At 31.7% G+C, this 27,897-nt stretch overlaps 1 protein-coding gene and 1 long non-coding RNA gene across 2 annotated transcripts; both read right to left on the reverse strand.

Moving 5' to 3' along the window:
- Positions 1-4,926: 4,926 nt before the first annotated feature.
- On the reverse strand, positions 4,927-9,478 carry LOC112035693 (metal tolerance protein 11). Its single transcript, XM_024068525.2, has 6 exons — positions 9,134-9,478; positions 7,975-8,084; positions 7,630-7,875; positions 7,019-7,099; positions 6,641-6,874; positions 4,927-5,608 (listed from the first exon to the last, which is right to left on the reverse strand). The coding sequence occupies exons 1-6, from the start codon at positions 9,303-9,305 to the stop codon at positions 5,261-5,263; spliced, it is 1,191 nt and encodes a 396-aa protein (XP_023924293.2). The 5' UTR covers positions 9,306-9,478; the 3' UTR covers positions 4,927-5,260.
- A 12,016-nt stretch (positions 9,479-21,494) lies between these two features.
- LOC112035686 (uncharacterized) lies at positions 21,495-24,482 on the reverse strand. The gene is made up of 4 exons (XR_010625717.1): positions 24,349-24,482; positions 21,975-22,075; positions 21,812-21,868; positions 21,495-21,694 (listed from the first exon to the last, which is right to left on the reverse strand). It is a non-coding gene; the product is annotated as an uncharacterized LOC112035686 (long non-coding RNA).
- Between the last annotated feature and the right edge of the window lie 3,415 nt (positions 24,483-27,897).

A 27,897-nucleotide genomic window follows, 5' to 3' on the forward strand; every position in this document is an offset into this window, starting at 1 on the left:
TGTTATTATTGGGGCAAAAAAGTAATCTTAGTGTTATTTTCAAATTTGAACCAATAACAACTAACCACCTATGATTTATTATAAAAATGTTGTAAAATTATTGTAGACGTAGCATCTCTCTTTTTTTATTTCTAACAAAAATAAAGTCAAAATTTTTCTAAAATAGTACATTAACCATACTTTGTTTTTAATACTATATTTACAATATGTTTACAACAAATCTTAAGTGACAGGTGGTTACTGGCTATTATTGATGGGCAAAAAATTAATTCAAGTGGTGAGTTCAAATTATAACTAATAACAATTAATCACCTATAATTTGTTATAAAATATGTTATAAACATGCTGTGAAAATCTTAAATTTTTTATTACAATTATATGTATTTGTTATAAAAGTAAAAACTGTAAAATCGTAGGGGACATTTGGTTCGCTGTAATGTGCTCTTAATGTGATGCACATTACAGTGATTTGATATTAACGTTTTTTGTTTATTTTATTTTTTTATAATATTACCGTAATTTAAAATTACAAATTATATTGCATCATCTTAATCTCGTCACTTTCCTAAACAATGTAATATTATATTATTGTATTTAGCAAACCACTCTTGATAACATTACTTATACATATCATGTAATACCCTTTAGGGATGGCAATTTTGCCCTGCCCCACTTAACCCACCCCTCCCCATTTCGCCTGGCGCGGGTTTTCTCCACCCTGCAAAGGTCGTGGGGCAAGGATGATGCAAGATTTTAGCCCCGCACCACAAGGTAGGGTGAGAATGAGTTTAGACTTTTTAAACCCAACCCGCCCCGCCCCTCCCTGTCCCCGCCTCGCCCCCCGTTACTAAGAATTATAATTGTAAAATTTTAATACCCTAAAACCCTATTATTTAAACAAATATATCAATATTAACTTATTTTATTCTACCCAATATGGTTCTCTGTCTTCATTTTGTTACGTGTTATACTATGAGTTTTTGTTTTTTTGTTTTTGTTTTTTTTTATGATTCTCTTATTAAACATTTGGATATATTATTCAATTTTTTCTAAAAATTGATTTGATTTGATGGGATAAATTTAATTGTAATTTCAAGTATATTTTTATTAATGAAACATGTTTCATTAAAAAAATTTGTACTAGTTGTAGGGCAAATTAACAAAAAAGTAGAGTTTTACAAGATGGGGTGGGGCGGGCTTCGTGGGGTCCCAAGGAGCGGAGATAGAGTGATAAAGTTTTCCCCTTCATATGAAGCGGAACAAGAATGGAGTAAAACAAAATCATACAGAGCAAAGATAAAAACCTAATTTTTGGGCACTGATGGGCCCATTGCCATCCCTAATTCCCTTATTTGAAAGTTTCTCTAGACTTGTCAATTTACCTTTTGTCTTGTGGGAAGTTTCCAAGGCAATAATTGTCTAATAATATCGACTTCTTTTTTTTTATGAACTAATAATATCGACTTCTATCATCTTTTTTTTTTTTTTTGAGAAGGACTTCTATCATCTGTGTGGTGATGATGCAAGAAATTTCATAATATGTGCTTCTATATGGGGACAGTGAATGTGACAAGAAACTCCACCCCTTAAACCTTTGTAGTACCACTTTCCCAAAATTACATCCCAAATCGTGACAACTGACAACAAAGCTACATGTGATTTTTTTTTTTTAAATTTCTTTTAGAATCAAGCTACTACCACAAATGATCAATATGATTTTCGTTTATGGTAGTAGTAATCTAACAAAAATATTACCTAAAGTAGAAAAGGGGTGGGTATTTGTTAATAGGAAAAAGTTAACGATATTCTAAGCTTAAAGGCATTGGTTTAAAAAAAATTATAAAAAAAGAAAAAAAAATAATAATTAATACGCTCGAAGACGCTTCTATTTATTCCAATCTCGTACATGATAACTAATAAGTATTTTTTTTTAATGCTAAAAAAATAAGTGGGTAAGAAATGTGAGTTAGTGGGATTTTAAAATGGAACACAATTTTACGCATTTATTGTAGTAAGTGAATAGGATATATATCTTTTTTTATATAGAAATTGGTGAGATATATCTAATTAAGAGATAATGTATATTAATATTTTTTTAAAACCTGTTATCACGAAAAGAAAAATTATCTCAAAAAAAAAAATTGATAAGGAGTAAAATGTGGATGGAAAGGCAATGAAATGTGGGGTTTTTTTTTTTTTTTTTTCTTTAAATGAAATAGATAACTATTTTAAAAAAAAAAAAAAAAGAAGCCTAGTGGCCAATTCAAAAAATAAAGGAGAAAATTATAAACGTGGATGATCAGAAGGAATTCAAATTCTAATTTCAATCTAAAGAATGGAATCTAGTTATAAATAGTATAGATTCTATAGAAGATAGATAGAATAGAATAAATAGATAGATCATAGAAGTGATGTCAAAATTTTCTTAAAATAATTTATTAATAATTGTCTTAAAGATATTTATTTACTTGACCCTCCTAAATAAGCAAAGACAAATTTGAAGAAATGTTAGGTTTAAATTGCCCTCCTAAATAAGCAAAGACAAATTTGAAGAAAGGTTAGGTTTAAATTGCCCTCCTAAATAAGCAAAGACAAATTTGAAGAAAGGTTAGGTTTAAATTGCATCGTTAAAAGTACATTAACGTATGTGGATGTAAGTTGGGCCAAATTCAAAGGAGAGAAGGTTTTTTTTTTTAATAACAAGGAGAGAAGATTATTGATAAAATTAAAATGCTACTATATATATAGGTGCACGTAATTATCTCTTGTTTGACTAAACTATTCAAATCCACCTACTGTTGACAGGAAGACACGTGCAAAACAACAACGAAGATCAATTATGAATGTTTCATAGGGCAGAGGATCACGTCACTCCTGAACAGTGCTTACCGAATTAATGGAAGCCAAGTGCTTTTTAATTTGATGAACAAAAATTATAGTAATAAATTGCTAGTGGGCTGTGAAGGCCAATAATTTCTCCTGCCGACGAAAATGACAGCAATGGCAATTTGTTAAGTGGGAAGGTATAAATTAGTATTATATATTTGTCACACAATGTACTACAATTTAATCGAGAATTATATTTATCTCTCAAAACAAAATTTTGAGAATTATTAATTAAATTTAAAAATTAATAAAATAAGAAGAATTGTAGGTAAATTAAAAAATATATATATATTAAAAAGATTATTAAAATTGAATAATAAAATGAATTGAAAAAATATTTATATTTCTTTTCTTTCTTTTTTGTATTAAGTTGTAACAAATATGAGAAGCAACGATTTGCCTTTTGCAATTCTCACCTATAATACCTTTATCTCTACAATTACTACGACAGAAAAGTAAAGTAATTGTCTTTAAGAATGTGCACCAATATTTAATATAAACCAAATTTCATGTCACAACCAAGATAGCACTTTTTTTTTTTTTTTTTTTGGTTGAGAAAGAACCAAGCACATTGCATGCTAAAATCTCTTTGCATTTCTTTCCTAAATATAAAATACACTAGTTTGAGCATTGAAGATACTATGGTTGGCACCCCACTGATTTTGTTTTTTAATTTAATCTTTTGTAGGTGGTCCATTATCCAAGTGAAGCATACCATCAATTGCCACATCGATACTAATGTTAAATTTATTAGACTATGGCTTACAAACGTTTTGGCATGTTGAGACCATACGAGTCCAATAAGATAAACTTATAATATTTGTGATTTACCTAGATTTTATAATATATTTTGAACTCATCATGAATCATGATGATTTTTTATTTATTTTTAAATGAAACGAATTAATGGAAGCCAAGTGCTTTTTAATTTGATGAACAAAAATTATAGTAATAAATTGCTAGTGGGCTGTGAAGGCCAATAATTTATCCTGCCGACGAAAATGACAGCAATGGCAATTTGTTAAGTGGGAAGGTATAAATTAGTATTATATCTTTGTCACACAATGTACTACAATTTAATCGAGAATTATATTTATCTCTCAAAACAAAAGTTTGAGAATTATTAATTAAATTTAAAAATTAATAAAATAAGAAGAATTGTAGGTAAATTAATATATATATATATATATATTAAAAAGATTATTAAAATTGAATAATAAAATGGATTGAAAAAATATTTATATTTCTTTTCTTTCTTTTTTGTATTAAGTTATAACAAATATGAGAAGCAATGATTTGCCTTTTGCAATTCTCATCTATAATACCTTTATCTCTACAATTACTACGGCAGAAAAGTCAAGTAATTGTCTTTAAGAATGTGCACCAATATTTAATATAAACCAAATTTCATGTCACATCCAAGATTAGCACTTTTTTTTTTTTTGGTTGAGAAAGAACCAAGCACATTGCATGCTAAAATCTCTTTGCATTTCTTTCCTAAATATAAAATACACTAGTTTGAGCATTGAAGATACTATGGTTGGCACCCCACTGATTTCGTTTTTTAATTTAATCTTTTGTAGGTGGTCCATTATCCAAGTGAAGCATACCATCAATTGCCACATCAATACTAATGTTAAATTTATTAGACTATGGCTTACAAACGTTTTGGCATGTTGAGACCATACGAGTCCAATAAGATAAACTTATAATATTTGTGATTTACCTAGATTTTATAATATATTTTGAACTCATCATGAATCATGATGATTTTTTATTTATTTTTAAATGAAACCCTCTATCGCTTGGGTTACTCTAATTCTTATTTAATAATGGGAATCTAATCTCAAAACGTCAGTATTAATTTTCTGGCACCCAATCCGAGCCATGTATATATTTAAGACGAACCAAGACAGAAACAAAATTCTCGACCCAAAAACAGAAAGAAATGGCCCAAACACAGAAGCATTTTCCAAGCTCCAATTGTTCCAAACAAACTCCCCCAACTAAGGCCTCCAAAAAGCAAGTTTGGTCCACAGATTTATGAACGCTAAATTGACATATAAGAACTTTCTTGTGCTAGTTGAGGTTAGGCCCATATTTCAATCTGCATGTTATCATAACAATAACAAATGTTTGGCTTGGGTAATGGGTTACCTTTAAAGTTGCAAAAGGCCAAAAGCCCTAAACGAATGTTCCGCCAAAGTATTAGACAATTTCACTGAACACTTGTAATCAATTTTCTACATGATTCTTACAGCTTCAGATTGTCCTCAAAAGGTTCAGATTGAAGTAGAAGCAAGAACCTGTAGCTGAGTGTAAAAAAGAGCAAGAAAACTTTTAACAGATTTAATATTAGATTTACTTCTTATTCCTAGTGGTGTGACTGAGCATGCTCAGGTTTGTGCGAGTACTCATAATCGAGATGTACAAAGGCACGCTCGATATCAGGCAGGTGCTCAAGCTTCTCCTGCAAGGATTCCCCAATGTCGTGAGCCTCTTGCAAGGGCATTTCTGCTGGCAAGACTATGTCAACCTCCACAAAGTAGTGAGAGCCAAAGGTGTAAGCCCGGACTGTATCGATATGTTTTATGGCCTTGTCGTGGTTCCAACAGAGGTATGTCAGTTTCTGTAGATACTCTGGAGCAGCTGATCTTCCCACGAGGGAGTTCACATTTTCCAACACTGTCATAGACCATGTACGGATAGTATACACAGCCAACTGCAGTAAGCCCAGAGTAATATGTAAGTGCAAGGGAATAAAAGAAATATCCTATGAGATTCCATAACTCTTTTAAGTTTAGAGGAAGAGGAATGAAATGCCAGATCCACATCACGACAAACTATATCAGCATTTGATAATCTTCATGGTGTCAATTAACAATTTGACGTATAATCAAAAGATTATCAGCATATCAATAAATGTGATTGTTTAAAAGGAATAGATAGTTTGATCAGAGAAAAAGAAAACTTTTATAGGCACAAAAAGATATGGAATTGCCAAGGTAGATATACTTGGAAGATCTTAATTTCCAAAGACTACAGGTATGACAGCCTTTTATCTATTCTCTTAAGTCCTATGATTTATTTAAGTTGAATATGATTCAAACTCCAAAATAGAACCAACATATGGCAAGCTCTAATAGCGGTCCCATGAAAAAAGAAATTAGATAAACATTTCCTTCAGCTATTAACTCCATGAATAGAATATAAGAAAGAAAAGAATTTTGACAAAGATAAACTTACAATGATAGCTCCAACAGGGTCCATCCAATCAGCAATATAATTAGCAAGGAGAGCAGCAATGAGTCCAATAATGTTGGTGATAACATCAAAAAAGTGGTCAACAAACTATATCAGCATTTGATAATCTTCATGGTGTCAATTAACAATTTGACGTATAATCAAAAGATTATCAGCATATCAATAAATGTGATTGTTTAAAAGGAATAGATAGTTTGATCAGAGAAAAAGAAAACTTTTATAGGCACAAAAAGATATGGAATTGCCAAGGTAGATATACTTGGAAGATCTTAATTTCCAAAGACTACAGGTATGACAGCCTTTTATCTATTCTCTTAAGTCCTATGATTTATTTAAGTTGAATATGATTCAAACTCCAAAATAGAACCAACATATGGCAAGCTCTAATAGTGGTCCCATGAAAAAAGAAATTAGATAAACATTTCCTTCAGCTATTAACTCCATGAATAGAATATAAGAAAGAAAAGAATTTTGACAAAGATAAACTTACAATGATAGCTCCAACAGGGTCCATCCAATCAGCAATATAATTAGCAAGGAGAGCAGCAATGAGTCCAATAATGTTGGTGATAACATCAAAAAAGTGGTCCAGGGCATAAGCTTTGACAATCTCATTAGTGAAAGAACGGCAATAAAGAACCAGACCGAGTTTTACCAAAGTCACAGAGAGCATAATACCAATAACCCATTCCTCTTGCTCTTTGGTCAATGCGAAATCACTCTCCTTAAAGCACATAAATATTGAGAAGCAACATTAAAGTCAGTTTATGATTACACATGTATCCAGTAATTCCTAAAAACCATGGTAAAACAAATTGATAGAAAATGGAAGTTTAACACATTAAGAATTTAACTAGCAGCCCCTCACATCAGATAACAGTGTGCGTATTGACTCCAAGATTATCTGCAGGCCAAGGGTTGCCATGACAGAGGCAAATACAAGGATCCCCTGCAAGTTGTTGCCAAGATGTATCAAATTCTATGTACGTAGTAATATTATTCAAGTCTTTTAATATTATTGGTTATAATGGATTATACAATTGGAGAGAATGGATTAATAATATCAAAGTAAGATAAAGTGCTGGGCTGAGTCCAGTCCACATTCTTCTACAAAATTGGTTATGGAATTGGAAAATAAGTTTAGGACAAGGTTGAAATGCCCTTGCTAGTAGAAATAGGCCCACATACTAGGATTAACCAACGCTTGTAAGAGGGCAAGTACAAACTAATTGGTTCCTGGTCATGCAGAATCAGAAAGTAAAGAACATTGATGTAAAACCAAAGGTGGCAGCATGTATCAAGCAGGCAACATTAGACATGCATCCAAAACCATAACAATCATTTATTGCATAGATTCAAGTTGCATTACCACCAAACTTATCATCTGTAAACTTTTTCTTTATTTTTTGAGAAGTTTGTCATCTGTAAATTTGACCATAAAAATTTGACTTCACAAAGAATAATTGGAGGATGGCTCACCAATGGCTGCATACGTCTCTTCCCAATAGGATATTGATATGGATTTGGTGTTTTCATGGAGAATGCTGTAAACCACAGGATGAAGCCAGACAGAAGATCAAGAAGTGAGTCCAATGTGGATGCAATGATGGCTAAGGAACCACTTCGGACCGATGCATAGACTTTAGCCGCAAAGAGAAACATGTTTGCAATATTTGATATCCTAATAGCAAACGTTTCACTTCTAGCCAAACTGTCCCTCTCTTCCTAATACCATAAAAATAGCACCATTTCAGTTTTGAGTCTGCAGACAATAATAAAAAGAGAAAATTGTAAGCATTTGGCAATGAAAATGATCTTATGAACCTTTGACATGCTAGGAAGAGAACCACGGTCTGTTAACTCATCCATTTCATTAAAGCCCTCGAGCATTTCTGCCTGCTGCTGATAGTACTCAGCCACATTATCTTCAGGACCTGAACCCATCAAGCAAAACAAATGAATTGGGGTCCACGTAATATCTCTCAAATGTTGATTGATAGTCATCTTAGTTGATGAATCATTCCAATCAACATCGCTTTCTCAGTTTCCCCAAGTCATAGTGTCTTAACTCTTATGCTAATATTATAAAAGTAACCACTAACCAGTGAAAGATATATAGACTATGCAAATTTGTGATTTCAAACTTTTTACTTTAAAATTAGTGATTTACCAGAAAATTAGTGAGTTCTCAATGAACAAGGATTTAAGAGAAACTATCCTTCAAATTCTATCATGTTTAACTGTTAATCCTCTAAAACGTACAACAACAACAACAACAAATCCTTAAACCACCATAAACACAAACATGAATGATGCAACAAGAACACCAACAAATCATCAAACATGTCTAAACACACATAAACACAAACATGAGTGATGCGACAAGAACTTACAATCTAAACCATCTTGAAAGAAAGTGAGACCACCAAGCAACCAACTGAATAGCTAAAGAAGACCCAAAATTAAAAATAAATAAATAAAAAATCCCAAATCTTCTTCAATCAAAGAAGAGCCACTTACCTAAAATCTTCTTCAATCAAAGAAGAGCTACTTTCAATTATACCTGTTTTTGTGGTCATTTTCCAAAGCAAACCCCACAAATTTTCAATTAATACTAACCCATCATCTTAACACCAACACTGTATATATAAAAAGCCAAGAGTTGGGTACAGAACAACCAGTCAACCACTAATCCAATCCCACATACATCTAAGGAATCAACAAAAATTCCCACTAAACTAAAAAATAAAAACAAATTAAAAGCAAAAGCAAATAACAATTAAGAAACAAATAATACCAAAACAAGCAAAATTCCCAAAGACTAACAATTCAGCATAGAATATTAGTCATTTCAGACCCAAAAATAAATAAATAAATGTACAGAGCTACAATAAAGAACGTCATCAAAGGAGTTCTGTTCGCCAACCAAAATAAATTTGATAAGTACGAGGAACAGAAAAATAAGATTGTTTTGTGGAGTTACCTAAAACCCCAAGACAGCAGTCATGGAGTCCACGAGGAGGCTTTTTGTCCTGGTGGTCAGTGGATACCTGAAACCCATCGAAGTTCAACCGCCACGACCGGTCAACAGTAATCTTGGACTCCGACAACAGCGAGCGCTCCTCGTCGTTGTCGAACGCCGCCAGCTCAGTCATTTTCAGGTCACTCGAGCTGTGAAGAGGAGGGTAGAGGTCGTAAATTCAATGAGAATACGAGGAGTTTTCTGAGAAAGTGCGTAATGTAAGACTGTGTAATAAGAGACACTGTTGTGGTGGCTGGCTGCTATATTTTCGATACCAACCAGAGAAATAGGAGGGCGAAAAATCAGAAAATGGATTTGGTTTTGTTTTTGGAAAACGTAGAGAACGGAGAGGGGATTGACATACACGCGCTTGTTTAAATGGGAAAGTTAGGTGGCATTTTTTTTTTTTTTATAAGAAGGTTAGGTGGCATTTATTTTATTTATGTCAGGTATTTTTAGAGTTTTGATTAATAAATTATTTTAGAAAAGTTTTGATATTACTTTTATGGAGGATAAAAAAAACTGTCAACAAAATTAATTGTTTTATCATTTTTCTTTAAAAATGTTTCTAAAATAGTTTTTAAACCAATGCATTTAGGTTTTTTGTTAACATTTCCCTTCATTTATTTATAAAAATTGGGTAATTCTTAAGTACTTTAAGAACACGGAGAATAATGTTTACTACTCTCACATTCATAGTGAGATCTACTTATTAAATTTGTAGTAAAATCTACCATAAATGTGAGAGAATGTGGTACAATTTTACTACACTCCGAAAATACCTAAAAATTTTCTATAGAAATTACTTTTTTTTTTTGTAGTTTATTTCACATGATTTGACACAAAAAGATAAAAATTAGCTTATTTTTTGAAATATTGAAAGTTGTGTGAATTTGGAAAATAGTTATAATTTGACTTTTTGTTTATTTAATGTTTAGTTTGTGGATCCTATGCTACTTTTTTGTCTCAAATTTATTTCAAACAACTTAACTGTAAGCTTTTTTAAAAATAAGCTGATTTTTAGTTTTTTACTTAACATTATGCAAATAAACTACTGAGAATAAGGGGGTGTTTGGTTAGTGTTTTCAAACAACCTTTTTAGTTTTTAAACAACATTTCATGCATTTCAATGCACTTTTTTCACCCACACGTATTTTCACAAATGTTTTCAAATAACAATTTTTAGTTTTTAAACACATGTACCAAACGGACCCTAAGCATTCTCATATGAACACAAATTATTTTGAAATAAAATTGAAATAAAGTGTAGCGTGGGATCCACAAGCAATATACGTGCAAAATTTTGTTCTCTTTTAAAATAAAAATCTATTTTTTCAATTTTATATAATAGTTTTTTGAAACATTCACGTTTGATTTATCTAATATCTATTTTGACAAAATTTAACTACAAAATTGGTTGTAGCCTAAGGCTAAAACTTACTTTTAAAAAATTAACATTACTATATATTTTAAAAATTTAATCATTGAATTGTATATTTTTTATGCTTTTAATACACTTGTTAAATTTTGTGCTAATCAGATATTGTTTATTATATAATCTATTAGTTTATATTTTATGCATAATTTTAAACTACAAAAACTTGTGATTTAAACAATTTATTAATGATATAGCTATTGATCTTTAACTTTCTATAAATTTTGCAAACATGAAGGATATAAGAAGAAAATGTAATCCAATTGTAAATTTCTCAAATTTCACATCTAATCAAAAAATATTGACTAAGATTGTAATTTTATAGCTAAATTTTACCATATCTATTTTATTAAAATATAATTTTTTAATCGTTTCTCACTTTTTACACACAACAATTATTATATATTCTTTTTTTTACTCTTCAAAATATATATATATATATAGAGAGAGAGAGAGAGAGAGAGAGAGAGAGAGAGAGAGAGAGAGAAGGGTAACAAAATCAATTACTCTTCAAAATATATATATATATATAGAGAGAGAGAGAGAGAGAGAGAGAGAGAGAGAGAGAGAGAGAGAAGGGTAACAAAATCATATTTCATAATAGGGTCCGATTAATGTATGCCCTAAGAGCATACATTAACTATCTATTTAGAGAAACATTTAATAAGAAATTGTAAAAACGGTTAAAATAATTAATTTTCTTTTATTTTTTCATAGATTTTTTTTAATTAATGTATAGCATAAAGGTAAAGGTTAGTAAATCCCTTTCATTTTCATAATATAATGCGTTTGATTTTTGGATTTTATTGACTTTATCTTGGGGCATATATGTTATTTTAAGTAAGTTAGTGCGAATGCTTTCTTTCACTAGCTAGTGTGGCGCGTGGGGGGATGGTTGTTGTTATTTTTGAGTTTTGGGAGAATTCAGAATTCAGACTTGTTAGTCATTATGGCAGCGATACTGATGGGACAGTTTGAGACGTGACACTAAAACTGCGTTACGGGGGTTTTCTAATTGGGACACGTGTGCGGTGGGATTGCGTGAAAATAAATGACGTGGATGGAGGAAGAGGCAAAGTAAGGGGGTCCACGGTGTGCTGAGTTAAGAAACAAGTGGAGAATAATCTGAGCCACAGGATTGTTTGTGATTGAAATAAAAGCTCGTGTGGGACGGGTTTTTGGATTGGGATACGTGAGAGAAAATTAACGCGGGGATCCATCATGCATCGCATGTGGGCACGAATCACGATCATTACCAATTTTTTTGACCAACAGCATAGCCAGATTTTGCATGTGGTTGTGATTGTGATTGTGATTTTTATTTTTATTTTTATTTTAATAAACCAGATTTGCACGTGATATCAATAAATCCTGCGTGTCTATCATATATATTTCTTAGAAATAACTAACATATTTTTGGTTTTTGTATAATTTAGAAAAAAAAAGAAAAAAAAAGAGTAGTATAGGATATACATAACCCCAAGTGTGGCCAAAATGGCAAAATATCATTTTCTTACAAATTTTTCAATAAAATGTTCTTTGTCTGAAACTATTTAGGAATATATTTTTGTTTTGAAACTTGATTTTCTAAAAATTAAGTTTCAAATTTAAAATTCGATTTTTGGACAATCAAGTTATAGTGAAATGAAACTTAAAAAATTTGTGGAACTCGAGTTCCATTCAAGGAACTCGAGTTCCACAACTTTTTTTTATTTTTAAAGTTCCATTTCGCTATAATTCGATTATCCAAAAATTGAGTTTTAAAATAGGGGCATATTCCTAAATAATTTCAAACATGGGGCATTTTATTAGAAAGTTTTTGAGGGCCCCCTAAGTGTTAGCTAAAAGCTTGTACAGAATAAATTAAGGAGAATGAGAATGCAAAATAAAAGAAACAGAAGAAGAAATTTTCCCTTGGCTAGAAGATATGCATAATGATTCTCTGTTGTGGTGGGTGAGATGCATCAAGAAGAGGGATATGCGATATGATAATATTAACAACATCATATGCATTAATCTCTAAATGTGTATGACTTTTGCAAGAGCAAGGTCATCCTTAAGACCCCCATAATTAATTCTGCCACCACAGAATGTGTGAACCCAATATTTACGGTGAAGCTCCTAATCCATGATCCATGGGAGTCTCTAATGAGACCATTGGCACTAGCTCTACTTGTATTCCCATGAGCAAATCCATCCAAATTTAGCTTGTAAAATTCGGGCGGAGGGGATTTTCACCCGACGAAAGAGACATCTTTAAGAGTTATCATTTTTATATTAACTACAAGCTACTTTTCTGTTTTTTTTTTTTTTTAATTTATTTTATTTCGGTTAGTGGGTACTTTACTTTTGCAAATATTCTTCAAATTGCTTTACTTATTTTTTTATTTTGTCTTGGATCATTTCAATGTCAAGTGTTTTATTGATCTTACAAACATGAAAATTGAAACATGCATAGCTTCTTGAATTCTTCCATCCAATCAAACCCTTAACAGAGCATTGGGAGATAGGGTAAGGGGTGAATATATGTAAGCAAAACCAATGCTATTAAGCAGTTGTCAAAACCATTCAAAAACTATTTTAGCAACTTAAAAAACCATAAAAACCGTGCCATATCAAAAGTCCTATATCTAAAAAATTTTCACTTTCAGCTACAGTTCTAATAAATCAGGGCTTATATATGTATTTTTAATGATTTTTAATTCTCTCATCCTCTTTCTCCTCAGACTCTCACTTTCACTCTCATTGTAGCAACTCTTATATTATTTTATTGTATTATTTATATTATTTTAATGTGTTGAATGTTAAAATAAAACTATTGAAATTAGTTGTTTTGTAAAGTGAGGTGGTAAAATAGATAAAGTAAGTTTTTAAGGTGCTAAAAACTAAAATTTTTAGCTCTTTTGATGTGAATGACCTTGCATAGGTCATGAAGGTTTTAAAAGTAGAAATTCTCTTTACAACTTGAGTTCTTGTATGATTTATTAATTAGTAGTATATTCGATGTTGTCACTAATAATAATATTCTTTATAATCAATATTTCTTTTTATTTTTTGCGATAGCATCATAAAATTTTAATTTGACAATTCTAAAATTTTGTTTTCCATTATTTTTTTTAGTCTCTTCCAGTATAAACACCATATACTTATTAAGATGTATAAGTGATTTTGTTCGTTCATTATTATTATTATTTTTTCACTCTATTACCGCATAAACATTATATCCATAATAAGATGTCCAAGTGGGCAGATCTTCCACGTTTGGTGCCACTTGCAAGTCATGACAAAGTGTTTATTCAGTCGAAATTCCTTCATTGCCCTGGGCTTATGTGCTGCAAGCAATGCACTATCTCCTTGTGCCGTCTTTGTCAGTGGGAACGCTATCCTTTGTGCTGCTCAAGTAGGAAGGTTAAACCACAGACGTCGTAGTCCACTGAGTCCAACTTGTGGATATATGCGTTGATTTTGACCATCCATTGATGTGACGCTATGGAAAAATAGTAGGCAACTGTGGCAGTGGTTGAAGTCTCTCCGACGTGGAAATGGATTGCGACACCTTCGTTTGGGTTTGTCCATTCCCTCTCTGAAATAAGATGCACGATTTAATTAAGAATCATATGTAACTTAAATAAAAGATAACAACAATTAAGTTTTTGTATTTATCTAAAAATTGATAGAGATGTATAGAAAAAATCAATAAGAACAATTATAATTTTGTGTCTATCCATGAGGTGTTTTAAAAAAAATATAAAATAGAATTAAAGGTTGATATTAGTAGTTGTATACGTGTACTATGATTGTTTTTTTAAAAAAAATTAATGTTGATATGAACAATTAGTGTGAAACCAAAATTCTAATCTCCTGGAATGCTAGAACTCATAAATCATAAATGAAGTAGATCTCTTATTGCTAATTAAATAAATCACTTAGAAATTATAGATAAATGAATAATAAAAGGATTAAATGAAGAATTTGGATTGTATTCAAATTGAAATTTTTATCAACTTAGAAATTATAGGAGAAGAAGATAAGAACAAAAAAAAAATACATATATTTTTAAAAATCTAACAAAATTTCTACAATTTGATAAAGTCACGTAGCACAACCACGGCTTCTAAACTTAACTTTTATTATATAGTATATGATTTCTCAAGTTAAAGACATTAATATTGCTAAGATTTTTATTTTTATTTTTATTTTTTTGATAGGGTTGCCAAGATTTTGGTTTCGTGTGAACAACTTTTAACTAATGTTATATCTTCATTCGTGACTCCAATTTTAGGTGTTACATATTTTAGCATGGCGAGTCCAATTTTAGGTGTTACCAAGTAAATATTTTAGCATAGCGAGTATACCCTCATAGGCCTCATCGCCCTTTTACTAATTACATAGGGATATGGGACTTGAAATTGAAACTCAAGCTGCCTTGTGTGTCGTCCAATTTGCTCATTGATAAGCATCAACCTATTTGCCAAGTACTATAATTACGTGAGATATCTACAACAATTTTATTAAATCGTCTAAACTATAGGGTTGAGTTCAAGTAGTTACACTTACTGTAACTTTAAGTAATGTTACATCACTCAATATTTATTAATTAAATGTGAATTTTGACAAATCCACCATTACATTAAAATATTTTCATATATTCTTCATACTTGCAAAATTTTAAGGTGATCTAAAATTAATAGTCATTTCATCAATCAATTGTTTAAATTCAAGTTTTTGTAGTTTAAAATAATGTATAAAATAAAAGTTTATAATTTGAATAGTAAATAACACCTAATTGACATGAAAATTGGTATGAGTTTTTAGAATATATAAAACATATAATTCAACGGTGGAATTTTCAAAATATGAATTCTATAATAAATTATTGGGTGTTTTAACATTTCTTAGAGTTACACCAAGTGAAATTGGAACTCTCTCTCTCTCTCTCTCTCTCTCTCTCTCTCTCTCTCTCTCTCTCTCTCTCTCTCTATATATATATATATATAAAGTTTTAAACAATTTATATTCATCTGCAGAACAATTAAAAGTTATAACAAACTTCTAATTATCAACTTCCCACAAATAAATATATATACAAAAGGCATTTTAGTTGCATTTAATTAGTTTGCCTCTTATCATAGTTGGTCTAATTTTTGATGGATTGGGATTTAAAATGACTACTCTAATATATATATATATATATATGTGGGTACCTTAGGCATGCAAGGCAACATTCTAGGCATGCTTGGCAACGTCCTAGGCCGTTCTCGGCATGCTTTGCAACGTCCTAGGCATGCTTGGCAACGTCTTCGGACGGAATAACTAAACTGATGGTACACTACTTCCTTCGCTTTAGAGCTTATAATGCAGCAAGTGGGGGGTTTTCCTTCGATGTGGGACTCCTAGGACTCCGTCCGAGGACATTGCCAAGCATACACACATATACATACAAGGGTCATTAATTAGCTTAAATCAGATTGTCTATTTGCCTTGTAATTCTTTGATTTTCTAATTTTCTTGTGACTTTATTAGTTTTTTGAGTGGTTTATGGAGCTTCATAGGTTAAGAATAAAGTGCCTTTTCAAAAAAAAAAAAAAAAAACCGAAAGTTAAGAAAGTGCACATCCTTTTAGGCTTGGTTCCTACCTGTGGGAACATTAAAATTGTCTTGGAATACCATTTAAATGACTTTATGATTCACATTTGAGCATTGTCAGTTTTTTTTTTTTTTTTGTTGTTGTTGTGATTACAATTCAACTTTATTCAATTTTATACTATAAATTGGTGCTATTCTTATTCTAATATAACAAATTTGGTCATGAACCGGTGTATTGCATGTGCCACCAACATTATAACAAGTAAAAATGTATGATTGTGAATAGAATATTTAATTATAAGTTCCAAGTCTAAAACATAGTATATGTATAAACATGTTGTATTTTGTATGTACAAACATATATCATTTGATATGTCCATAACTATATTCATTTGCAAACAAATAGATACACCTTCTCCCATGAAAAAAAAAATGCACGTTATATATGTATTGTTTATAATAGACAGTCAAGTAGTAATGCAAATATAGATTAACAAAAAAAAATCATGCAATTTTTTCTCCAATTTAGTAAAAGTATGATTAATGATGACAAAATAGTAATTAATTTGATGTCTTAGATATACATGAGTAATCATTGGAATTAATAATGGATAGAAGAATGAATGATTCCTTGGAAGGAGAATTTCAATCTTTCGGTCCTAATATTAAAGCATGCTCTCGTTTCAAAAAGTATACCTAAAAATCTATTATATATAGAATGCATTTTAGTTGCATTTAATTAGTCTACCTCTTATCATGGATTATGGTTTGGTCTAATATTTTATGGATCATTAGGGTTTAGAATGCCCACTCTGACATGGATCATTTTTTATTGGCGAAAAATTCATTTTAGTCCCTGCATTTTCACGCGATTCTCACTTTGGTCCCTAACTTTTTTTTCACCGATTTTAGTTCCTATCCTGGAAAACGCATCTCGTTTTAGTCCTTGACGTCATATCAGAGACAAAAATTGCACAGCTAGCAAACGGAAAAAATTAAAAATATTAAAATAATGCCCACTATGTCTACGTGGCTTTCCACGTCAGCCTTTAAATTAAAAAAAAAAATTTATTAATTTTAACTAAATAAAAAAAATTAAAAATAAAAATAAAAACCAAACCCAGCAAGAACAACAAATTTAAAACCCAGCAAGAACAAGATCAACAAAACACAAAACCAACAAATTTAAAACCCAAAAAATTAAATTCAAACCCATATTTAAACCCCCACACCACCAAAACACTCCCAAATCCACCATACCCACGGCCACATCACACCCACACTGACATCGGAAGATCGGAAGCATGTTCGTTTACCCGTCGTTGCAATTCAAGGGCTTCCAATCGATTTTGAGCCAGAAGATCGGAATATCGCCGCACCAATTCTCGGTCTACCTCAACCCTGGTACAGGCAGAGTGGGAGGAGACAACGAGAGTCACCACCAGCGAAGACTAGTTCTTCCTCGTGGTCTTGGAGTGATCGCGAGAACAGCAGCGAGGACTGGTTCTTCCTCATGGTCTTGAAGCAATACGGCGCGAGAGGCGGCGAAGAACACGGAGCCGAAGAGAGCTTCATGAAGACGAAGATGAAGAAGAAGAACAACAACAACAACGCTACGATTCTTCTTCTTCGATTAGTTTCGTATAGAGAATGAGCAAGAAACCCAAACCCACCAATCTACAAAACAATTTCCATGACCAAAGACCCAAAACCCAAGACCCACGATCTCCACCATGAAAGCACCTCCATGCAAACCCACATCCCAGGCAAACACGAGTAAGAAGAAAGCAGGGTCGGCTAAGAGAGGAGATGGTTTTGTTGCCAAGTGAGGTTGATTTCGTTTGGGTTTGATAGTTTTGAATATGAGGTTGGAGTTGGTTTGGTTTCAACTCTATGGTTTGGATCTAAGGTTTGTGTTTGGTTTCCCAGAAAGTATAAGAAAATTTGGGTTTTGAGTTTTGAGTTTGGGGGCTGAAAATCTGGATTTGATTTTTGTGTTTGATGTTTTGGTGGTGTGGGGGTTTGAAATATGGGTTTGAATTTAATTTTTTGGGTTTTAAATTTGTTGGGTTTGTGTTTTGTTGATCTTGTTCTTGCTGGGTTTTAAATTTGTTGTTCTTGCTAGGTTTGGTTTTTATTTCTGTTTTAATTTAGTTAAAATTAATAAATTAATTTTTTTTTAAAAAAAATTTAGAGGCTGATGTGGAAAGCCACGTGGACACAATGGGCATTATTTTAATATTTTTAATTTTTTCCGTTTGCCAGCTGTATAATTTCCGTTTCTGATGTAACGCCAAGGACTAAAACAAGATGCGATTTCCAAAATAAGGACTAAAATCGGTTAAAAAAAAATTAGGGACCAAAATGAGAATCGCGTGAAAATTGAGGGACTAAAATGGGATTTTCGCATTTTTTATTCTAAAGCATCCTCTATTCACAACTCTTTTATGGACACAACACTCACTTATCTTTTTGTTGTAATCATTATAGTTGGTCTGAACTAAATTGAAATCCTCCAAAATTTTTGGCTTTTATGAAGAAATGTGGTTGTTTATAGACACGACACTCACTTAAATTTTAGCCATTGGTAAGGTTTGGATAGCACTTCTTTCTACTTAAAGTTAAGTTGCGTTTTCTTTTTTCTTTTTTCTTTTTTTTGCCGGCTTTTTTGACTTTGGGGATAAAATTTACTGTGCGTGCACTGTTCACGCAATATTTAATATTAAAAGTGGGTCCCACGGCACTATTCACACATTTAAAAATTATTTTGCTACAGTGTTTTCAGCAACAATCAGTTTTTATCAACTTTCAGCAATAATAAGTGTTATCCAAACGAACCCATTATATATCTTTCAAGTTACAAATTAGTGTTGGGTAATGTTTAATTAGCAACTTTTGCAACACTATTCGAGTTAGTTAATTAGCGTAGGGAAATTCTACGGTACCGCCCCAAAAAAGGGGGGGTATGATACCTACCAGTAGGTAACCTACTATACCAGGTTACTTTTTTCTCACATTTGACAGTTCTATTCTCACATTATGCAGTTCTAATATCACACGTGACAATTCTTTTCTCACATTAGGAAGTTTCCTTACTTTTTTCTCACATTTAACAGTTCCATTCTCACATTGTGCAGTTTCAACATCACATGTGACAGTTCTTTTGTCACATTTGGTGGTTCTTTTTTTTTCTCACATTTGACAGTTCTATCGTCACATTGTGCAATTTCAACATCACATGTGACAGTTTTTTTGTCACATTTAGTGGTTCCCTTACTTCTTTCTCACATTTGACGGTTCCATCTTCGTATTGTGTAGTTCCAGTATCACATGTGACAGTTCTTTTCTCACATTTGGTGGTTCCCTTATTTTTCTCTCACATTTGGCAGTTCTATCCTCACATTGTGCAGTTCTAACATCATATGTGACAGTTCTTTTGTCACATTCGGTGGTTTTCTTTTTTTTTTCTCACATTTGACGGTTCCATCTTCACATTGTGCAATTTCAACATCACATGTGACAGTTCTTTTCTCACATTTGACAGTTTTATCCTCACATTGTGCAGTTTCAACATCACATGTGACAGTTTTTTCTCACATTTGAGAGTTTCCTTACTTTTTTTCTCACATTTGACAATTCCATCTTCACATTATGTAATTCTAACATTACATGTGACATTTCTTTTCTCACATTTGGTGGTTTCCTTAACTTTTTCTCACATTTGACAGTTTTATTCTCATATTGTGCAATTCCAACATCACATGTGACAGTTTTTTTTCTCACATTTGATGGTTCCCTTACTTTTTTTCTCACATTTGATGGTTTCATCCTCAAATTGTGCAGTTCTAACATCACATTTGACAATTCTTTTGTCATTCAACGATTCCCTTATTTTTTTCTCACATTCGACGGTTCTATTATCACATTGTACAATTCCAATATCACATTTGATAGTTCTTTTATCACATATAGTGGTTCCTTTATTTTTTCTCAAATTTGATGGTTCCATTGTCATATTAAGTAATACCAACATCACATCTGCTCTATTTTTGTCACATGTGACAGTTCTTTTGTCACATTGGGTGGTTTCCTTAATTTTTTCTCACATTTGTTAGTTTCCTGCTCACATTGTGTAGTTGCAACATCACATATGACAATTCTTTTGTTATATTCGATGGTTCCCTTATTTTTTTCTCACATTTGACAGTTTATCCTCACATTGTGCAATTCCAACATCACATGTGGCAATTCTTTTCTCACATTTGGTAGTTCTCTTACTTTTTTTTCTCACATTTGATGCTTCCATTCTCACATTGTGTAGTTCTAACATCACATTTGACAGTTCTTTAGTCACATTTGGTGGTTCCTTTTTTTTTTTTCTCACATTTGACGGTTTCATCCTCACATTGTGCAGTTCCAATATCACATTTGATAGTTCTTTGTTACATTTAGTAGTTCTTTTATTTGTTTTTCAAATTTGATGGTTCAATTATCACATTGTGTAGTTTCAATATCAAATTTGACAGTTCTTCTGTCACATATAATGGTTCTTTTATTTTTTTTTCTCAAATTTGATGGTTCTATTCTCAAATGTTTACAGAAAATGCTATAGATTTGACACAATTTTTTGGGAACTAATATACGAAACCAATACAATTTTCTGTTGATAACCCTTGCATCATTACATAGTGTTGAGATTGACCATAACATTTAATCTGAAGCTCCATTGAGTGCATGAAAGCATAATTTGGCATCCTCTTTCACTATGAAGTTCTTGAATTCCCTTATCTTGGCTAACTATACTGCCCATAAAATGGCCATTGCTTCTGTCATTAAAGGACTACTGGAATTAAATTTTTTTGTCCAAGCTTTAAGATAGACTGCATTTCATCTCGAGCCACTTCTTTCTCTCTCTCTCTCTTAGTGAGTCTTAGAATCTCTCTCACCCTCTGCATTTGAGATATTTTAAAATATTTTGAAAATTTCAATTTCATAATTTAATAAAAAGATGTTGGATTGTATAAAGAGTCTCAGTCTCTCTCACTATCTTTACCTCTCCAAGTAACTCTTGTAAATGGATGGCTCAAATTGTCATTGTACGTCAATTTTAGTGAAACACTTGATAATAATGTCTTATGAGTTCCAAAATATCATCATTGTTGTCTCAAAGCTAGAGAAATGCTTTAGATTATTTTTTTATTTGATAATGAAATTAAAGGGCAAATGGGTTGGAGAATATTTTATCATTATATTCCCAAAAAATATCCTTAAGCAAACGTGAGAAATCAAATCAAAAGAATATAGAAGATGACTCAATATGATTCATGAGGAAATAATTAACAAACAAAAATTCATTGTGGTTGTCATTTGAGAGGCTGAAAAAAAAATCCAATAGCTCTATTTTTTAGTGCTTTAAATGATTTAAAACATTGTTGTTTGTTATCCTTTGAAAGCACTAGCTCTGCCGCCAACTTGTATCGAAAAAGTTCCAACAAGTCCTCCTACAAAATAATGAGACATGTAATTAAAAATTATTCCACAACAATGGAACCAAATCTTAATATAATTCGCTCTTCTAAAATAGAAAAAAGAAACAAACATAAATTTATTAGGCATACCTGTATAAGTGCACCAATATCAAAAAACGAATTATGCAAGGAAGGAGCCACAAGAACCTGCTTCATAATGGATATCAAAAGTTGTCTTGCACATATTCCGTTAAGATGTATCAAAAGTTGAGACATTATAAGAGCTTTGTATAGAAAGTGGTTTTGCACTTACATAACATGAATTTCCTTTCATCTTTGATGTAGTCTTGAATTCACAGGGTTGCTTAACTTACCATAAAGGCATAAAGTTATAATCCAGACTTTGTTTGACATCTATAAGAAAAACATATAAATTCATTAAATTGGAATTTTCTATGTGCTAAGTTGAATGCTTGATGGTAACCAAAAAAATAACAAATAGATAGCAGTCAAGGAAAAAACCATATAGTTATAAAGAAGATGAAACTACACTATCGGTCCTTGAACTCAATTATTGAAACCAAGTTCCTTATTTTATTCTAATTTCTTATTTTTGATATCTGTTATTTCCAGCAAATATGGAGTGCCCCTAGAAGAAAATATTGTTGCATAGGGAAATAATCTGGCAAGGAAGAACTGAACACCAATGCTTTCTCATAACAATATTACCCTGAAGAGGTTTTTCAGAACCAAAAAAAGATGGACTGTTCAGTACAAATAGAAGGTGACATTTCCTTATTCCTTCAGAATCTGAAATTGGTCTCCACTAATTACTAGAGCATTAGAGAAAAGCTTCATTTTTTTTTCTTTTTTCCCACAGAGGTACTTTCCATTTATTAGACTTCTTAATATTATATAGTTGAAAATTTTCATTTTTTGTACTCATTAGATCTGGAAATCAAAGTTCTTATGATACAGATGTTTGAGAATATATATGTTAGTCCATCTGAATTTTGAAATATATATTAAGAAATTAAGTTGAAAACTATTGTAAAGTTCTATGTGATGTGGTTTTAGTGTTGCTTGAGTCCTTGTTTTGTTGTTTTAGGTGCCTATGTAGTCCCTTTATCCACTGTTTCTTTTCTAGAAATATGAAGGAAATATTAAGACATATTTCAATGAAATGATTTTTTAGCAAGATCTTTGGCAGTACATCTAATAGCTGGTTCTGGATTTTAGTAGTTTTGAGATAGGACAAAAACAACTCTTTTGATCTCAGTTAAACAAATTGCCTTTGTTTCACTAGTACTCAGTCTCTAAAGCAAAATGCCAGGATAATATTTCACTTAAAATGACAAAGATGTTGTTGGAATCCCAATGTATTTAGGTTATCATTTATAAGTCCAAAGTTATTGCTAATTCATATAAAAATGATAGAAAGACAATTGTCTCATATCCTTCTATATTTTGTTTCTTGTGGATTTTAGGATTGAAAGACACGAGTTTTAGCATATTGACAATTAAAGAATTTTGGTCTCAAGTTACAGTTTTTAAATTACTCCAACATCCATAAGAGTAATAGAAAAAGATGCTACTAAATGGCAAGTTGCAACGGGCTAACAGAAGATTAAGTTTTAATAGTTTTAATTCTTTCCCTAGCAATGTGGCTTCTTCCGTGGGTGATTTAGATCCCTGTGCATCGACCTAAACCTTCTGCATTGTGCCCCTTTGGAAGAAACTACAACACATCTTTATATGTATTCTTCTTCTTTTTATATTCAATGAAAGAGGGAGGATGGTTCCACCATCCATCCCACCTCTATTATTCAAGGATGAGAATTTGACATTGTTTTCCTGTCTTTTGAGTTATAATTTGTCCCCATTTTTTAACTTTGTCTAGTTTCCACTTTCCACTGTGTTTTTCCCATTCTAAATCATTTATTTATGCCAATACTTGTATAATAAATCAACAAATTCTTAACAAAACTAAACCAGCCCAGTTCTGGTCCTTACTAGTAGATACAAACCCACAAAAAATCATAAACAAATCAAACAAAACTCACAAACAAATCAAAAAAAAAAAAAAATTCAAACAAAACCCCAAAAAATCATAAACAAATCAAACAAAATCAACAGAAAAATCATAAACAAATCAAATGAAACCCATAGAGGCACACATAAACCTAGACAATCCTATCAATATTTTGTGATTCAGATCTACAATTGATGGAAGAGACAGAATCCATGGCATGCAAACAGATCACTAGGGTTTTTCCCTAACTTCAACAAATATAGAGGAAAAGGGTTAAGAATCAAAATCCCTAAATGAATGCTATAAGAAATTTAGAGACTCTAGATTGTAAAGACACAGGATGCCAAAAAATAGATTCAGTGATTTACCTAAGAACATACAAAATCAACAGAAAAATCATAAACAAATCAAATGAAACCCATAGAGGCACACATAAACCTAGACAATCCTATCAATATTTTGTGATTCAGATCTACAATTGATGGAAGAGACAGAATCCATGGCATGCAAACAGATCACTAGGGTTTTTCCCTAACTTCAACAAATATAGAGGAAAAGGGTTAAGAATCAAAATCCCTAAATGAATGCTATAAGAAATTTAGAGACTCTAGATTGTAAAGACACAGGATGCCAAAAAATAGATTCAGTGATTTACCTAAGAACATCAGCAATGAAAGTTGGAGGGAAGAGACGCTGAGATGCGAGAGAAGAAGAAGCAGAACCAGAACCGAATGTTTTTTTCTTTTCTTTTTCGGTTTTATATGTTAACCTGACTGCCCGGTAACTGATATCCTATTAAAATTACATAAATGGCTAAGATTAAAATAAGTAATGACTTTCCTATCATAATAAGATGTACATTAATACTTATCAAAAAAAAAAAAAAGATGTACATTAATAAGCAATAATTTATTTGATTGCCATATTACACAGATGCAACTTCCCAAAATCTCGAAAATTTCTTATAAATATGAATGGCGTTTGCCATTTTGCAAAATTGAGAGGATCTCTTATCAACAATATGAATGGCGTCTGCCATTTGATTTCTACAAAATTAGAAGATCTTTTATCAATATGAATAGCTTGTGCAATCATTTATAATTTATATACTACGTGAAGATGTAAAACTAATGGCTTGTTTGGAAGTTTAGAGAGGGAGGAGAGTAGAGGGAAGTAGAGGGAAGGGGAGTAGTGGGGAGGAGAGTAGAGGAGAATAATTCACATCTACCTTATTTGAATGTTTTTAAAATTAGTAAGGGGGAAGGGCTACATTGTGTAATTTTATTAATATAATAAGGGTTAATTAGGTAATTTACTTGGTCAATAGTTTATGTACTCTACTCCCCCTCCAAATCTCTCGAATTTGGGGGAATTAAAATTGGGGGGCTAGAGGGAGTCCAAACCCCTCCAAACTCCTTCAAACCCCTCCCTCTCATTCTTTAAAAAACTTCCAAACAAGGTAATTGCATTACTCTCCCTCTCTCTACTCTACTCTCCCTCCTTTTTTAAACATCCAAACATGCCATAAAAGAAAAAATAAGTGTAGAATTCTACGACTAAATAACAAATGTTAATCTATATGTACAAACATGTATTACTTAATATGTATAAAAATGAATTGGTTGCCTTTTGTTAAAATCACTTTCTCTCTCTATTGTGTGTGTGTTTGTTTCTAAAAAAAAAAAGAGGTAATTGTCCCACATTACTTAAGAGAGTGTGTTGTGTGTAGTATAATTTGCCACACCCTTCCTTAAAAGTTACCTTGACTTTTGAGTGGAGTTGTGATGTGTCTTTGTGTTAGAACCCATTTCCCTCTCCCTAGTGTGTGTGTGTGTTTGTTTCTCAAAAAAAAAAAAAAAAATTGTGGATGTATTAATATATAGTAGTAATTTTAGCCTTTTAGGAGCACATATTATTGAAAATAATTATATTATGTAAAAAAAAGAAGAAGAAGAAGTTATTATTCCTAATTGGTTCTCAACAAAAAAGGCTAACATAAAAGTCTTTTTTTTTTTTAATGTTCATAAAAAATTATGATAGATACCGAGAAATATGCACGGATAATTGTATAAGTTACTATTAATAGGTGTATGAATGACAAATTTTGAATAGAAATTGCGATCCTTATAGTAGTAGAATTCTTGTTCTTTGTAGGAGCTAACTAAGAGCGAGGGATAAAAGATATTTCTTTTAAGGTAACTTTGTACCTTTTTTTTTAAAGTGGTATAACAATTTTCCCTAAAATAGTCAATTAATGAGTGCCTTAAGACCCGTTTGTTTATACTCACAATTCATCTCAATTTTTGGGGCTATAGATAGCCATTACTCCATTAAAATCTTAATTTGCTCAATTGATATATAAGTTAATAACTAGGATATTTGTGAAGCTATAAGAGATTTTATTTTTATTTTTATTTTGAGAGAATTACAATACACAGTTAACTTTGTAGCTCGAAGCATTTTCCTCCTAGAACCTCAAGCATTTTGTGCATAGGAAGGTGTTAATTTAGCTACAAAATCCTTGGTGAGTCTAGAAGATATTAAAAGGGCTCAATAAGAATACCAAAAAAAAAAAAAAAACAAACAGACAAACCTAGAGAAAGTAATATGGCAGTAATATGAGTTATTTATTTATTTAATAGATTGTTTGACAACTATACAAGCCTATAAACAAAGTTGCTATAGTTAAAATATTTAGCCAAATCAATATATATATATATATATATATGGGCAAAAGTTAGGTACAATACTTTAGGTTATCCACTTAAAATTTTGACATCTGTCCAATTTAACAACCCAAATAAACGGCGTTAAAACTAAAATTTTTTTTTCCTTCTTCCTTCTTTTTCCTGTATTGCAATTGCAAGAGAACCACGACTTCCACTGGGTTTCAAAGCAAAAAAGGACCATTTCCCCTCATTTTCTCACTAACCAAATAGGAAAGATTAAAAAAAAAAAAAAAAACAGATCTACTGCTTTTCAAACCAAAACACATACCCTTTTCAGCTATGTCTGAAACTTCCACACTCTTAAGGAAACATATACACACACCGAGAGAGAAAGAAAGAATCATAGATCAGAAAGAATCAAAGATCAGAAAAGATGGGAAACAGATACACCCATACCAAGAGAGAAAGAAAGAATCATAGATCAGAAAAGAAGGGAAACAGATACACCCACACCGAGAGAGAAAGAAAGAATCATATATCAGAAAAGAATCATAGATCAAAAAGAATCAAAGATCAGAAAAGAAGAGAAACAGATACACCCACACCAAGAGAGAAAGAAAGAATCATAGATCATAAAAGAAGAAAGGAAACAAGTACACCCACACCGAGAGAGAAAGAAAGAATCATAGATCAAAAAAGAAGAAGGGAAATAGATACACCCACACCGAGAGAGAAGAAAGAATCATAGATCAGAAAACAAGAAAGGAAACGTACCCACACACCGAGAGTGAAAGAGGAGATATGAGATTTTCTTCTTTTCTTTTTTCTTTTTTAGGGTTTTAGATTTCAAAGAGAAGGGTCCTGGGTGGTTTGGAAGAGAAAGGTTTTGGGAGACGCCGTTTGCAATACAGGAAAAAGAAGGAAGAAAGAAAAAAAAAAGTTTTAACGTTGTTTGCTCGAGATGTTAAATTAGACAGATATCAAAATTTTAAGTAAGGAACCTAAGATACTGTATCTAAGTTTTGCCCAATATATATATATATATATATTTAGTTATATTTTTGCTTTCGGCTATAGTGAGTTGTTATCAATTATATTTTTGCTTTCAGCTATAGCGAGCTGTTATCAATAACAGCTCACTGTAGCACGAAGGTAAACATAAAAATAATTTTTAACGTCTATTTTATTTCAAGTCTCTTCTATATTCTCTCTCCTCTCCCTTTCTCTTTGATCTTGGTCTCTCTCGCTACTCAGACACTCTCTCTCGCTACTCAAATATTCTCTCACCTCTTTCTGACTCTCCCTCTCTCTTTGATCTTGGTCTCGCTCTGCCAAATGCTGAGACGATGGCGTAACAAGGCATGGTTGCATTCTGTGCGGGCACCAGTTGCAGGAATTAGTGGGTTTTGGTGGTCTGGTTTTAGTGGGTTTCACTAGTCTCATTTTCTTCTCTCTTTTCTTCTTTCTCTCTTTTTCTTTCACCGACTTGCTTTCTTCCACTTTTTTCTTTCGCCCCAAGAGGAAAACCATTAGAT

Source organism: Quercus suber, unplaced genomic scaffold (assembly GCF_002906115.3).
Source record: "Quercus suber isolate HL8 unplaced genomic scaffold, Cork oak 2.0 scaffold_23, whole genome shotgun sequence".
Classification (NCBI taxonomy): Eukaryota; Viridiplantae; Streptophyta; class Magnoliopsida; order Fagales; family Fagaceae; genus Quercus; species Quercus suber.

Bases quoted from the DNA above. Each gene is read 5' to 3' on its own strand.
- LOC112035693 (XM_024068525.2), bottom strand. From the start codon at position 9,305: ATGACTGAGCTGGCGGCGTTCGACAACGACGAGGAGCGCTCGCTGTTG. The intron at 7,876-7,974 runs GTTCATAAGATC...TTATGGTATTAG, and splicing joins CTCTTCCTAGCATGTCAAAG to GAAGAGAGGGACAGTTTGGC. The intron at 7,100-7,629 runs GTGAGCCATCCT...AACAACTTGCAG, and splicing joins AGAGACGTATGCAGCCATTG to GGGATCCTTGTATTTGCCTC.